Source organism: Schistocerca serialis, chromosome 2, assembly GCF_023864345.2.
Source record: "Schistocerca serialis cubense isolate TAMUIC-IGC-003099 chromosome 2, iqSchSeri2.2, whole genome shotgun sequence".
Taxonomy (NCBI): domain Eukaryota; kingdom Metazoa; phylum Arthropoda; class Insecta; order Orthoptera; family Acrididae; genus Schistocerca; species Schistocerca serialis.
In genome coordinates this window covers 885,231,078-885,245,171 of record NC_064639.1, presented here as the reverse complement: position 1 = coordinate 885,245,171, position 14,094 = coordinate 885,231,078, and the positions used below count along the sequence as shown (strand labels likewise).

General features: G+C 38.9%; 1 protein-coding gene across 2 annotated transcripts in view; it reads left to right on the top strand.

Moving 5' to 3' along the window:
* Positions 1-13,884, top strand: part of LOC126458214 (MICOS complex subunit MIC27) — a 65,398-nt gene extending 51,514 nt beyond the window's left edge. Inside the window, exons 5-6 of one of the 2 annotated variants that reach the window (XM_050095111.1) lie at positions 8,567-8,661; positions 13,675-13,884. In XM_050095111.1, the coding sequence (XP_049951068.1) occupies positions 8,567-8,661; positions 13,675-13,698 (119 nt within the window). In that variant the 3' untranslated portion in view covers positions 13,699-13,884. Of the gene's footprint in view, positions 1-8,566; positions 8,662-13,674 lie in introns of those variants that run through there. The other variant, XR_007585594.1, reaches the window with a different exon arrangement.
* The last annotated feature ends 210 nt before the right edge of the window (positions 13,885-14,094 follow it).

Below are 14,094 nucleotides of genomic sequence, written 5' to 3'. Positions count from 1 at the left end.
ACCCAGGCTTTATAGTCGCCTTGCAAAATCTCTTCAAATTTGGCAGTGTCAGCGCAAATGGCTTTATTTACCAAAGTTCAAAGCCCATTACTACAAAATAGTCAGCCTGGATTTAATTGTGAATAGTATCATCTGAAAGAGAAACTCTTGCTCTACGAGATGGATATATTTTTCTTTTGCAACGCTTCCATTAAGTGCTTATTTACTCAGGTCAAAGTATCTTATATTTTGTGTGCGCAGTGCCCTGCGTTGGTCCATGATGGCTGAGCCATTACTGGTTATCACAATAAAACCAGCATCCCCATCGCCATAGGGGCCACGCCCGATAGCCATGCAGTAACAGCCACGGGTGGGTATCTTTACTGCAGGTTCCCAAGCCTGATTACAGGGTGTCTTTACCACAGGATCCCAAGCCTGATTGTGGGTTTCTTTATGCAGGTTCCCAAGCCTGTCTTCCTCAGTTACTTCATCATTCTGGAAGCATCGTTGATTTGCAAGAGAATGCTTTCAGGAAAACTGTATTGCCGACCAGATGATGTCACTGATGGAGCTGGAATAACACCAATGATAAGTTGTTCTGGAATCCAGCAAGTATCACGTCTTAAGGGCCAATAAAATGAACTTGCAGGACCATGAGGATGCATAAAGCTTATGAAAGCATCTTTCTGTTCGACTGAGATTTCAACGATGTTTCCAATCCACCATTTCTTTTCATAAATGCAAGCAACATACTGCCCAGGCTGAAGATCCATGACTTGAACTACTACTTCAGCAGCACTAATTTTGGCCAAAAAAGATGTCGCATCATTAGAAACTCTACTGACCTTAATTGTCGTCATATCAATGGGCAAAAAATGGTGGTTTTCTCTTGTGCCAGCTAGAGTGTGCCCTTGCAGGAATCTTTCTTCTTGAGAAGCTTTTTCTTCTTCAACTTCCTCTTTGCTGATGAAAAAGAATTTGATTCCATTGATATTATCATTGCAGAAGTTGAAAAGATCTTTGGGTGTTAGAATCTGGTTTTCATATGGACGTTGCAAACTTGCTCTTGCTGCCAACCGTTTTGTTGTGCCTCCAATGCCATCACAAGGCGACTTTCCATGGCTTGTTCCAAAGAAATTCCATTCTGCTGTTATTTCAAAATCTTCTTTGTGATAGCATAAGTTGAGAAAATTCTTGAAATTCTTATATTGTGCAGCTGAACCATCACTGAAGTAGTGGATGTGGCTTATTTTGGAAAATTGCATCTTCAGGTAATTGATTACTTTTCCAATGTAAACATGGACAGTAATCGTATCGTGTCGAAGGCAGTCACTAATAACACAAAGATTCACACATTGCACCTCTTCGTTTTCACAGTAGTAGACTACAAATGGATGAACTGTTGCTTGACTGTTTTCCCAGTGAAAGCCTTGCACTGCATCTTGAACAATAAATGAATAGTTTTCAGCAAAATCCATTAGTATTATGAATTCGCCTTCTTTCAAATCAGTTTTGAGAGCTTTCAGGTGCTGGCTTTGATGCTTGGCAATGTAGTGATGACAAGACAGGTTCCAAATTTTTGCTGCAATATCTTCAACATACTCTTCTGTTGAAAGCTGCTTTGTTTCTAAAGTATCCCTGTCGGTATGAATCCATTGTTTGTACTCAATCAGTTCTTCAGGGTCATTATCTTCAAAATATGTTGCAATAACTGCTTCTACACCTTCTGGACCAGGGCAGTTTTCACAACGATGAAGCATACAATCCTTGTTTTCCAAGCTGCAAACAGCTTTGCTAAGAATTTCCTTGTAGTCTTCATTGATTGATGCACCAGTGAGCATAAGCTTGACATTTTGGTGTATTGTACAGACACAAACTGAGTGCATTCCAGCAGAGCCAACTGTAACACACCATTTTGGTCTAAGCTCGCAAAACTTTGAGAAGCCAATTTCTGGTCCATTTTGCTTCTGATAAGACACGTACATTTCCTTCAAATTGCAAAGCAACAACCGCTTTTGCTTGTACACCTTTGTTCCTGAAATTCTCACAGGCACACAGTCTTTCTTCCCTGGACAAAGTCTGCTGAATTCGTCATCTTGAAAAAAGTCATGTACTTTCTGAACAACTTCATCTGAAAGCTTCCTTCCTTGCCGATTTGCTGGAAAAGCTAGAACACCTTGCTCATTCTTCAGTTTTCTCGCTTGCTTTACCATTCTTTCTGATACATTAAATGCTGTTGTCGTATCTTTAATTGTCCAGCTTCTTGGAACCAAGGTCAATATTTGAACTTTTGTCCTACGATTTGACACTTTACATTTTTCTTTCAACTCTTCTATAAGATTATCAAGATCTGCACAATTATTGCATGGGCGACTTTTACTTGAACTTGGCTGTTCATCGTAATTGATTCCTACAGCAGCAGCAATTTGATTCCCAATTAAACTTTGTGCATCCAAGATCTTTCTTTTTGCATAGCTTTGCTTATCTCTTTTACTTAGTTGTCTTCTTTTCAATGGTGAAGCACCAATAAATGATAAACTTTTGTTGATGGCTGGTTCAGTTTCATCCGTTGTGAAATCTTGTTCAGATTGGGTTGATAGTGATGATGAATCTTCTAGCTTTTGGTTCAGTGCCGACATGCAGCGAGGGCAAAGCTTCTGACCAGGTTTTATATCAATCACTTCTTTTTTCTTTAACAGGCAAAGTTTGGCAGCTGTTTCATTATCAAGCAGTCTAAGTCCAGCTTTTACATTGTGATTCCTCTTCTTGAATGGATTGCAACATTTCTTTTGCATCGCTTGATATTCGTGTAGGAAGAGGGCTTCATGGTGGAAGCAAATGATGGAATTTTCGTCAAGTTTGGCTTCTGAACGCGAAACAAGCAATTTCTGGTCACATTCTGTGAAATCACTAAACGCTTTGAATCCAGTCTTCTTAGCATAGAAGATAACATGGCACTTCGATGCAGCAGCATCTTTTCCAATTGAACAGGGGGCCAACGATTCTTCTTCTTCATTAACTTCTGACATCTCTCACTGGCCAATCACTGAATAAAACACGAATGAAATATCCAATTATATCAGTAATTCTAAGCGACTATTAAGATTCAAATTCCTAGAAATGAAGAAAAATTAGTGCATCGCGCATACAAAATATAACAACTTTGATGTGAGTTAATGAGTACTTAATGGTCGCGTTGCAAAAAAAACAAATGTCAGTCTTGTAGAGCAAGAGTTTCTCTTTTAGGTGATACTATTCACAAGCAGATTCAGGCCAACTATTTTTTAGTAATTGGCTTGAAACTTTGGTAAATTTTACCGTTTGTGCTGACACTGCCTAATTTGAAGAGATACTGCAGGGCGACCATATGGCCTGGATCATTGCAAATCCGGCTGCATTATGTCTAGCACAAGCATGAAGCTTGGCCAAAAGTTCAAGTCCATATCTTCAACTGCAAGGAAATCATTGCAGTCTTAATATTGGTCAAAATTTGTCGCGTTGTGTCACGACAAATTTTGAAGTATACTTTGAGTCGAGTTATTTGACCGGGGTTTGCATGAGTAATGTTATACATAATTTCGTTGGAATCAGCAAAAAAAACTGTACAGGGTCGCATCTTACTAACCATTCTTATGAATTAGTTTCGATTTTATTAGACTCCAAATATGACATTTTTTTTATGTTGCATGCACACGGACTAAGTACACTTCAGACAAGGGGGTCTAGATCAGCAGCTATTGCAGCTAGAGGCCTGAAATCTTGGGAAACTTACTTCAACACTTGACTAAAGCTACAGTTAAAATTTGACGAAAATTGGAGACCATGATGGTGGGAACTTTTTTCAGTTTTAGACCACTTGGTGTGGAATGACCCAAAACATTAATTTCTGACTGTGAATTATACTTACAGGGACAGTAGAGTTGTAAAACGTCTGCATACCTTTTCCTGATGTATGTCCTCTCCACTGCACGTTACATTTACACTGTCACCGTAGGATTACAACAGATCATACATATACATTGTATGTTGAACTTATTGAGGGATGAATGTGAGTGATTGCATTAATTGCTGTACATTGAAACTGTAAATTATGAGAATGTGTTAAGTACTTTGTCAAAGCTTTTGGAAAAATTGGTTGAGCCTGTTCCACTGTCATCATGGAGTAGATGTTCCCCAAGTTTTTTCTGCGTACATAGATTTCTAGCTCATCATATAGACACATTCTGTGTCCTTCGTTCAGTGTCTGCAGTATTTCAAGGTTGTTTACTACATTGTCAAATGGATGTCCTGTATCTTTTATATTTGAGGCTGTTACAGATTTATGTGGTGTGTTGTATCTGAAGGCATTGATGTGTTCCTTGAATCTGGTGCGGAAGTCATGGCCTGTTTGATCTATGCACTGAGCCGGGCATTTAAAGTTCTTATTCTGTGTCGTTTGAGGATATTGTCAATTTTTTGGGAGGTGTTACCGAGGGAGGGTGTGCAGGCTTTTACTGTATTCTTTTGGTTCTTAGTGGTTATTTTGTTAATTTTATTCTTAAACTAAACTTTCTGTTAGTGTGGGTTTGTACCCATTAGCGACAGCTATTTGATTTGATTTATGATTTTTATTTCATTCTGGAGGCTCCCATCACTCTGGGTTTTCGTAACTCTGTGGATCATTGAGTGGTAAGCTGCTGGTTTGTGCAGGAGGAAGCACGTGTGTTTGTCTGTGGTGGTTGTTTTCCTATAAATTTGGAAGACATATTTGTTGTCTTGTTTGCAGATGGTTAAATCAAGGAATTTGATGGTATCATTTATTTCCTGTTCATAGGTGATTTAATATTCTTGTGCATTTTGTTGAATGTTTGGAGGATGTCTTGGACATGATCTTTGTTTCCCCTCCCCCCCCCCTTTTTTTTAAAAAAAAAATACTTATTTTTGTAGAAATCATTTAATCTTGTATCTCTTTAACCGCTGTAAATGAACATATCTGTAACATGTATAACTTTGAAACAACAAACGACAGTGTAAATGCAATGTGCAGTGGAGAGGACGTACATCAGGCAACAGTTTTCAGACCTTTTACAACTTTGCCGTCTCTGTAAGTACAATTCACTGTCATAAATTCATGTTTTTTAATCTCTAAAGTGCCTTTTTGAAATCAACAATTTATATATTAGGAAAAGACACAAAAGACCTTGTAGCTACAAATAGGCTGGACCTTATTGACAATGTCAGTATAGAAATGCAATCATGATGTCTTTATAGCAACTGTGATGACAGAAGTTAATAAATCAGTCAAAAAAGATAGGAGAGTTGTTTCTGCTAGATAGAGCAGACAAGCAGTTATTAAGATCTCACTTAGACAGTGAATTGGCATCACTTAGTTCCACTAAAGTGGATGTAGAGGAATTGCAAGCAAAGTTTAAGCAGATTGTAAATCATGGTCTGGAGAGTTATATGCCTAGTAAGTAGATAAAGGATGGGAAAGACCCACCATGGTTTAATAACAAAATTCGGCAGATGCTGAGGAAGCAGAGGTTGTTGTACTCTTGGTTTCAAAAGGGAATGCGTAAATGACAACAAGCAAAGGTTAGTAGAGGTTCGTGCATCTGTGAAGAGATCTATGTGCAAAGCATACAGCAACTACCACTGTCACATCTTAGCAAAGGATGTAGCTGAAAACCCGAGAAAATTCTGATCATATGTAAAATCACTAAGCGGGTCTAATGCTTCCGTTCAGTCCCTTGTTGAGCAGCGTGGTGACAGTTGAAGATAGTAAAACAAAAGCTGAAGTTTTAAATTTCACATTCAAGAAATTGTTCACACAGGAGAATCGTACAAATGTACCATCAGACTGGCTCCCATATGGTCACCTTAGTAATAAGCATACCTGGTGTAGAGAAACAACCAAGAGATTTGAAAGCAAATAAATCACCAGGTCTGGATGGAATCCCAGTTCGATTTTACAAAGAGTACTCTACGGCATTGGCCCTTTACCTAGCTTGCATTTATTATGAATCTCTCATCCAGCACAAAGTCGCAAGTGAATGGAGAAAAGTGCAGATAACTCCAGCATGCAAAGAAAGGGTACAGATTGGACCCACAGAATTACAGACCAGTATCCATAACTTCTGTTTGCTGCAGAACCCTTGAACATATTTTCAGTTTGAATATGAAGGTTGGAACTTAAATAATGGCAACTATTTATTCACAACCGATACAAAAGAGTTACATGTTTGCACTTGTTACAGCCCTTCAATGTAGTCACCAGCGTTCTGTAGAAGCCTTTGCCAGCGATGTGGAAGGCATAGTAAACCGTTAGCAGAGTCTGTTCTGTTGGTGGTGCGAATGGAACGGTGTACTGCCTGTCGAATCTCTGGAACAGTTCTGAAGCTGAACAGAGCTGCCACAGCTTTCGCTGTATGCGCCCACGCAGTTTTGTGCAAAATGATGGACGGGTTGTGCAGAAAGTGTCGCTGCTTCTTTTACAAAGCTGGTTGCAGGTGATGCTCCAAAAACGAACAGTAAAAAATTTTAAGTCCTTGTGACTCTGATTTGATTCCAAAGATGAAGGAACCACTTCGTGGCATTCACTTCATAACTGTTCCAGAGATTCGAGAGACAGTTAACCGCTCCATTTGCACCGTCCACTGGACAGGCTTTACTTTTGGTATACTATGCCTTCCACGTCGCTGGCAATGGGTTCTACACAACGCTGGTGACTACTTTGAAGGACAGTAACAGATGGAAACATTCAACTCTTTTGTATCGGTTGTGAATAAATAGTTGCCACTATTTAAGTCCCAACCCTTGTATAATAAACTTTCTTGAGACTGAAAAGCTTACGTGCACGAATCGGCGTTGTTTTAGAAAGCATCACTCGTGTGAAACTCATCTTGCCCTTTTCTCACATGTTGTACTGAGAACTATGGATGAAGGGCAACAAGCAGATTGCTTATTTCTAGATTCGTGGAAAGAATTTGACACGGTGCCCCATTGCAGGCTGTTAACGAAGGTATGAGCATATGGAATAAGTCCACAGATATGCGAGTGGCTCAAAGACTTCTTCAGTAATAGAACCCAGTATGTTCTTCTTGATGGTGAGTGTTTATCAGAGACAAGGGTATCTTCAGGAGTGTCTGAGGCAAGTGTGGCAGGACTGCTGCTGTTCTCTATATTTGGCTGATAGGGTGGGCAGCAATTTGCAGTTGTTTGCTGATAATGCCGTGTGTACGGTAAGTAGTTGGAGTTGAGTGACTGTAGGAAGATACAAGATGTCTTAGAAAAAATTTCCAGTTGGTGTGATGAGTGGCAGCTAGAAAAATGTAAGTTAATGCTGGTGAAGAGGAAGATCAAACCAGTAATGTCTGGATACAGTATTAGTAGTGTCCTGCTTGACACACTCAGGTCATTTAAATATCCAGGCATAAAGTTGCAGTGCGATATGAGGTGGAACGAGCATGTGAGAACTGTGGTAGGGAAAGCGAATGGTCATCTTCGGTTTGTTGGAGGAATTTTAGGATGGAGTGGCACATCTGTAAAGGAGACAGCATATAGGATGCTGGTGCGACCTATTCTTGAAAACTGCTTGAGTGATTGGGATCTGTACCAGGTTGGATTGAAAGAAGGCATCGAAGCAATTCAGAGGCGGGCTGCTTGATTTGTTACCAGTAGGTTCAAACAACACATAAGTGTTATGGAGATGCTTGGGGCACTCAAATGAGAATCCCTGGAGGAAAGGCAATCTTCTTTTCAAGAAACATTAGTGAAAAAATTTAGAGAACAGTCATTTGAAGCGGACTGCCAAACGATTCTACTGACCAACTTACATCACACGTAAGGACCATGAAAATAAGATTCGAGAAATTAGGGCTCATAAGGAGGCATATAGACAGTCGTTTTTCCCTTGCTCTGTTTGTGAGTGGAACAGGAAAGAAAATGACTGGTAGTAGTAGTACAGAGTATCCTCTACAATGAACCGTACAGTGGCTTGCGGAGTATCTGTGTAGATGTAGATGTTGATGTTGAACTTACACTGTCCTTGGTCTGCGACTTTGAAAAGATGTCTGTACTCTTCAACACCAGCCCTGTTAATAAACAATCCTCCACCTGAATATGGTGATGTGAACCATTGCAATGTGTAGTGGCAAAATAAACAAGTGACTAACACACACTGTTTTATTTGTAGTTGAAGTTCATGTTACCAATCACCATTGCTCTGGTGGCCAGCCAACCTGTGATGCTTTTGCTGTCAAGGAATCATTCTGTTTTTTGCTTCATAGGTGTATGCACATTAAAAGACTAAAACTATATTATCTGATTGTTAAACAGACTAACAGTGCTGCTGCCAGCCAAATGTATTGAGTAACAATACATGTGCAATCTAAATTGCCACTTTCATTGTCCACAACTTTTAAGCATCGTTATTAACTTCGTTATTTAGTTAGCTTTTTCCATAAAAGACAATATTCCTTTGGACAAGATGAAAATAATAATGTTACACAGTCAATCAGTTTAATGTTTTATAAACGAAACATACTGAAACTTTACAGCATTACTTTGTGTAGTTACTAATTTCAATTTCTTCATGTAATTTTTTCAGTTAAACCAGAAAATACACAATCATCAAATCCCATGGCCGGTGACTTGAAGCATTCTTCAGATGCCCCACCAGTAACAGCTCAGAAAGATACTCAGGTATTAACACAAACACAAAGTAAAACAACAGAAACAGAGCGAGTTGATTTAAACCCTTTGTCCTCTCCAATCCCTGGCGGCAAATCCAATGATGCTGGGGTTTCAAGTCCATACAATAACTTAGTTGCGCTTGCTGAACAGAGTAGTGATGTTATGTATTGGGGTTTTAGACTTGTTTGATGTGACAAGGCTATACAGTTTTCCTGAAGTGGTATGCTAGATAAAAGTTTGTTATTCCCTTGTACATGTAATGACTTGAAACAGGGTGTATAAGAGGTAACATTCTGGTTCTTGAAAACTGAAGAAAAGAATATAGGCATTTAACGGTTCACAGTTATCACTAGCAAATTCAGTGCTGCAGACAGTGACAATTTATATGCAGTATATAACACTGTCCCTGAATTGACAGGTTTGTCTAAAAGACAAGTTATAAAATTAATTTTAGAAAATAAAAGTGTTGACAGTTTATGAAGTGTGTAACCATCTGAAGTTTACATGCACTTACATTAAAGTTAAAAGAACATAAAAAATACATAAATACGGTAAAAATTGCAATAGCACTACCAAGAATATCTAAAATGGAACAATGAATCTTGTGTTGTAAAAATCTAAATGAAATTATGTAAATGACAGAATTTGAAATTTTAAGACTGTAAAGAGAAGGAAAAAAGCTTCAAAAAGCAAGAACCACCAAAAGGGTAATTTATTCTAAGCATTTCATAACTTTTCATTGCATGGACACACAAAATTTAATCACTGTCTCCCTCTTCAAGATTGTTAGGTTTTTTTAACACAGTGTAGTGTAGAGTGATCAGTACCCAGAAATTACTACACTGTGAGCAAAAGAAGGGGGAACAATACTGTCTCAGTGATTTCTCTATTGACAAACAGAAGCTTGCTGCCCATATTTATTGCTGTGTGTGCATACACTGTTCAGTAGCCTGTCTGTTGAGAGGATATTAGTTGTTCTGAACCATGCTCATAGGCAATAAGTACTACATATAATGGTATAAGATGATTAAGTTTACAGGCTGTTTTAACACACTTTTCTGCAGGAGCACTTGCTACTCTCATTACACAGGTCATTACTTTTTTCCTTTGTGCAAACTTTACTTTCAGTCACCAACTGATTTTGTTAGTGCATAATTATTTTTAGTTGTTGCTTACATTGTATTTTGGTTATTTTTGCTAATTTTATGAAAATATCCTTAAATTACATTTTTTCACATAAATTTAAAATATATTTCATATTTGAACATGTATCTGGAAGAACGCATACTGTAAAAAGACATAGCTACATTTTTGTAATGATTTTCTCCACATTATGCTGAAATTGCGTGTTCATTTTCCACCATCAACAAAAGAACATGTACACTATTGTAGGCCATTGCAAAGATTTTCTCCCAGAGCTGATTCCACAGGTCACATGTTTGTAATAAACTGACAGTGTGGTTTCATTTTGTAGATTTATTTTAATCCTTTTTCTGATATTCCAAAATATATGTAAAATTGCTAAACAGTTGTGAAGTACCTCATGGTGTGATTTTATAAAGTATAAGTAAATTTCCAGTCCTTCCTCTGTGTAAAGTGCCAAGGTTCTATTTTATGCGATTTACTCCGTACCCAGAGGTGTACTTCTGGTTAAATTGCTGGTTTATCAAAATGGTTCAGAGGAAATGCACCAATGTGCTCTTGGAAAGTTTTGAACTTTAATAAAATTTCATAATGTATTTCATGGACAGTTTTTATACTGTACAACTAAAACAGGATCTTTTTTGGTTCCAGTTAGTATACAATCTCATTTGCATTCACAATGTACTTAATCCCTGATAAAACCTGAATTTGGGTTATTTGTAGCACTATTTTGACAGGAGATGCAGTAGAGATCAGTAACAACACTTTCAAAAGCATAAATTGCTACTCATCACTTAGAGAAGGCATTGTGTTGCAAAGAGTCACAACAAAAAGACTGCTAAACATTTCAGCTGTATGACAAATATTGTGTGTGTGTTTTCTGTTGTGAAATTTTGTCCAAAAACTTAAATGTTTAGCAATCTTTCTTCATTGCGCCTGTCTGCAATCCAACACCTTCTTTATATGGGGGGTAGCAAACTCTCCTTTTCATGGTGGTGTTGTTCCACCCAGGATTTTCCAGTGCTAAATAGAGATCAATATGTATTCTAGTTCTATTTATTTGTCTCAGAATTTTATTGAAATTACAACCAATTACATGCACTCACTGTTTTCATGAGATAAACCTGTTACAGGCAACCAAATTTTTGCTGAAATTCTGTACTGCAAAATCTAACTTTGTTGGCTTTAGGATGATCACTGAGCTATGATTAATAGACTATATTCAGACCAAATTTCAGTCACATCAAATTCAATTTCAGACTGGTCCCTTTCTACTATTAAACATGACAGCGGCTCTATGATTATGTAGATGAGGTGTTCATGTGGTATATCATTTGTCCTGGAATGAATTCTGTAAGAAACAGAGGATTCTACAGTGCAGAGGATGTTCCCTTTCAAGAATACTGTTTCCCTCCATGTTTGTCCAAGCTACATTTAACAAACAAAAGCATGAATGCCAACAACTTTATTGTTCAATCCACGAGTGTATCTTGGTTGTTTTAGAGTAAAAAACCATATGCATATTACTTCCCTTTACTCATGGTTCAGTCACATGTACCTTCTCTTTATACACAGCTCAGTTGCATTAATGTGACCATCACCTGTGTTCAACATGCAATAACCACTCATAGATGGCAGGTGGCAGCAATAGCAGTGGAGGGTATATAAAGCATGTTGGGCGATGCGGAAAACAGTGCAGTCTTTGAAACTTCCTGGCAGATTAAAACTGTGTGCCCGACCGAGACTCGAACTCGGGACCTTTGCCTTTCGCGGGCAAGTGCTTCACCATCTGAGCTACCAAAGCACGACTCACGCCCGGCCCTCACGGCTTCACTTCTGCCAGTATCTCGTCTCCTACCTTCCAAACTTTACAGAAGCTCTCCTGTCAACCTTGCAGAACTAGCACTCCTTTCTTTCAGGAGTGCTAGTTCTGCAAGGTTGGCAGGAGAGCTTCTGTAAAGTTTGGAAGGTAGGAGACGAGATACTGGCAGAAGTGAAGCCGTGAGGGCCGGGCGTGAGTCGTGCTTTGGTAGCTCAGATGGTAGAGCACTTGCCCGCGAAAGGCAAAGGTCCCGAGTTCGAGCCTCAGTCGGGCACACAGTTTTAATCTGCCAGGAAGTTCCATATCAGCGCACACACCATTTCTGAAATGGCTAAGTGGGAGGGGGGTTGGGTTGTTTCGGGAAGAAACCAAACAGCTAGGTCATGAGGTCATCAGATTAGGGAAGGACAGGGAAGGAAGTCAGCCATGCCCTTTCAAAGGAACCTTCCCAGCATTTGCCTGGAGCGATTTAGGGAAATAACGGAAAACCTAAATCAGGATGGCTGGACACGGGATTGAACCATTGTCGTCCTGAATGCGAGTCCACTGTGTGCCTAAGTGTGTATTCTGTTTGTGTGCCTCTATGGTTTAAGTATACCATGCATTACAAAATGGCACTATCCAAAACGAGTGCCGAAGCAACTGTAGTGCACCACAGGGCATAAATAACTGGTGAATACATCTATGGAGACATGTACGGGTGAACAGACATGCACTTTTGTGCAACTGACCAACCAGGTGGATCGAGGGGATACCAACAGTGTCTCCTCAATGACCATTCAGTAAACTTCGCTGTGTATGAGCCTCTGTAGCAGGCACCTGTTTCATATGCTCATGCTGGCTGCTGTTCATCAGCAATGAAGGCTTTAATTTGCACACGAGTACCACAACTGGATGTCCATCATGTAGTGACAGGTGGCCTTTTCAGATGAATCACATTTTATGCTCTATCAAACAGATGGCCAGCAACAATCTTCGTAAGGGTCCTTGCCAGAGAAGGGAGCCTTGTGGTCCAGGAAGTGCTTTTGTGGCATAACCCTTGGATGATCCTGTCATTAAGGTAGGCACAGTGGATCAACACAAGTAGGTGCCTATCCTCGGGGATCATGTCCACCTCTGTATGCAGTTTGGTTTTTTCTTGAGACTCCTCCACCAGCAGAACAATATGTTACACAGCTAACAGTGTACACGTGTCAGTTGAAGAGTTCCAGGATGAGTTCACCATACTCTCCTGTCCATCAAACTCACAGGATTAAAACCCAATCAAGAATAAATGCAACCACCTCGATTGGGCTGTTAGTGCCATCTATCCTCAAATAAGTAAAGCAGCGCAGCTGGCCACAGCTCTGGAGTTGGCATAGCTCCACATCCCTGTTGGTACTTTTAGAACCTCAATGACACTCTTCCTGCATATCTCATGCTTTGACAGGTTCTCACAGTTATGTGACTGGACAGTGTAATTGCTGTCAAATCTAAATGCTGCTTGGTGTGAATAACCGTACAAAATTCTACAAAGTTGTATCCTTGCAGTCTGTTACAGACTGCAACCCCCCGTCGGCTTAAGGTGATCCCATTCACATCTCATTGTTTTGATTTCTTTTCATTGTCATCCCTTAGTCTTATATTTTTCCCCTGATTTTATATTTAACTTTTCTGTATTGCAACACTAAATATTATTGTTAAGCCTTGTTTTATCATCTGAGACATGAGAACTTTGTACCTCATTGCGCAATGTTTTTTTTTTCCTACTCATTAGAATAAGCAATTTTTCCATTCCTTGTTTCTGCACTCCTTGCTCTATTCTTGATGCTTGTAATCTCTTTAAAGTAAGTAATATTAGCTTTGAAAACCACATATATTTATTTTAGTGTGTACTGTTTCGAGATTCTGCACCATACTTGTGTCCAGGAAAGGTTTTCTTTTACATATTCTTGCATACATGTAATGTGATATTTTGTCATTGGAATTGATTTCGTATTATACTTGCAATCATGACTGTTTAGACAGGTTTTGATAATGAATTATCTTATGCTAATGGTATGCTGTTTGTTCCACAGAAAAAAAATCTTCAGAGTCAGTAAATCCCCACACACAGTGATCTAAATGTGGAGCAGTGTAGAAAGTGATGGTAATTGTCCAATAGTGTCAGTGTAGCTGTGTGTGTATATATTTTTTGTGAATGTGAACATCCTCTGAAATTGTGCCACTGTTTGGAACTTCACATAACTGACAGTTGTGAAAAACTTCAATAAAGTTGTATAAAAATACTTTCTTTCATGTGTTGCTTCCTTGGATCTGATTATCTGTTGGATATATTGTGTACTACAGGTATTATTTGAAATAACCACTTTATTAAATGCTGAGAAAAGTAATAAAATAACCTGTTTGGTTTGGGGCATGCAGCTGTGGCTAGTTGTCTGCAACTAAATGGATTATTTCTTGCATCCTAGAAATCTGAAAATTCACATAAAATAATA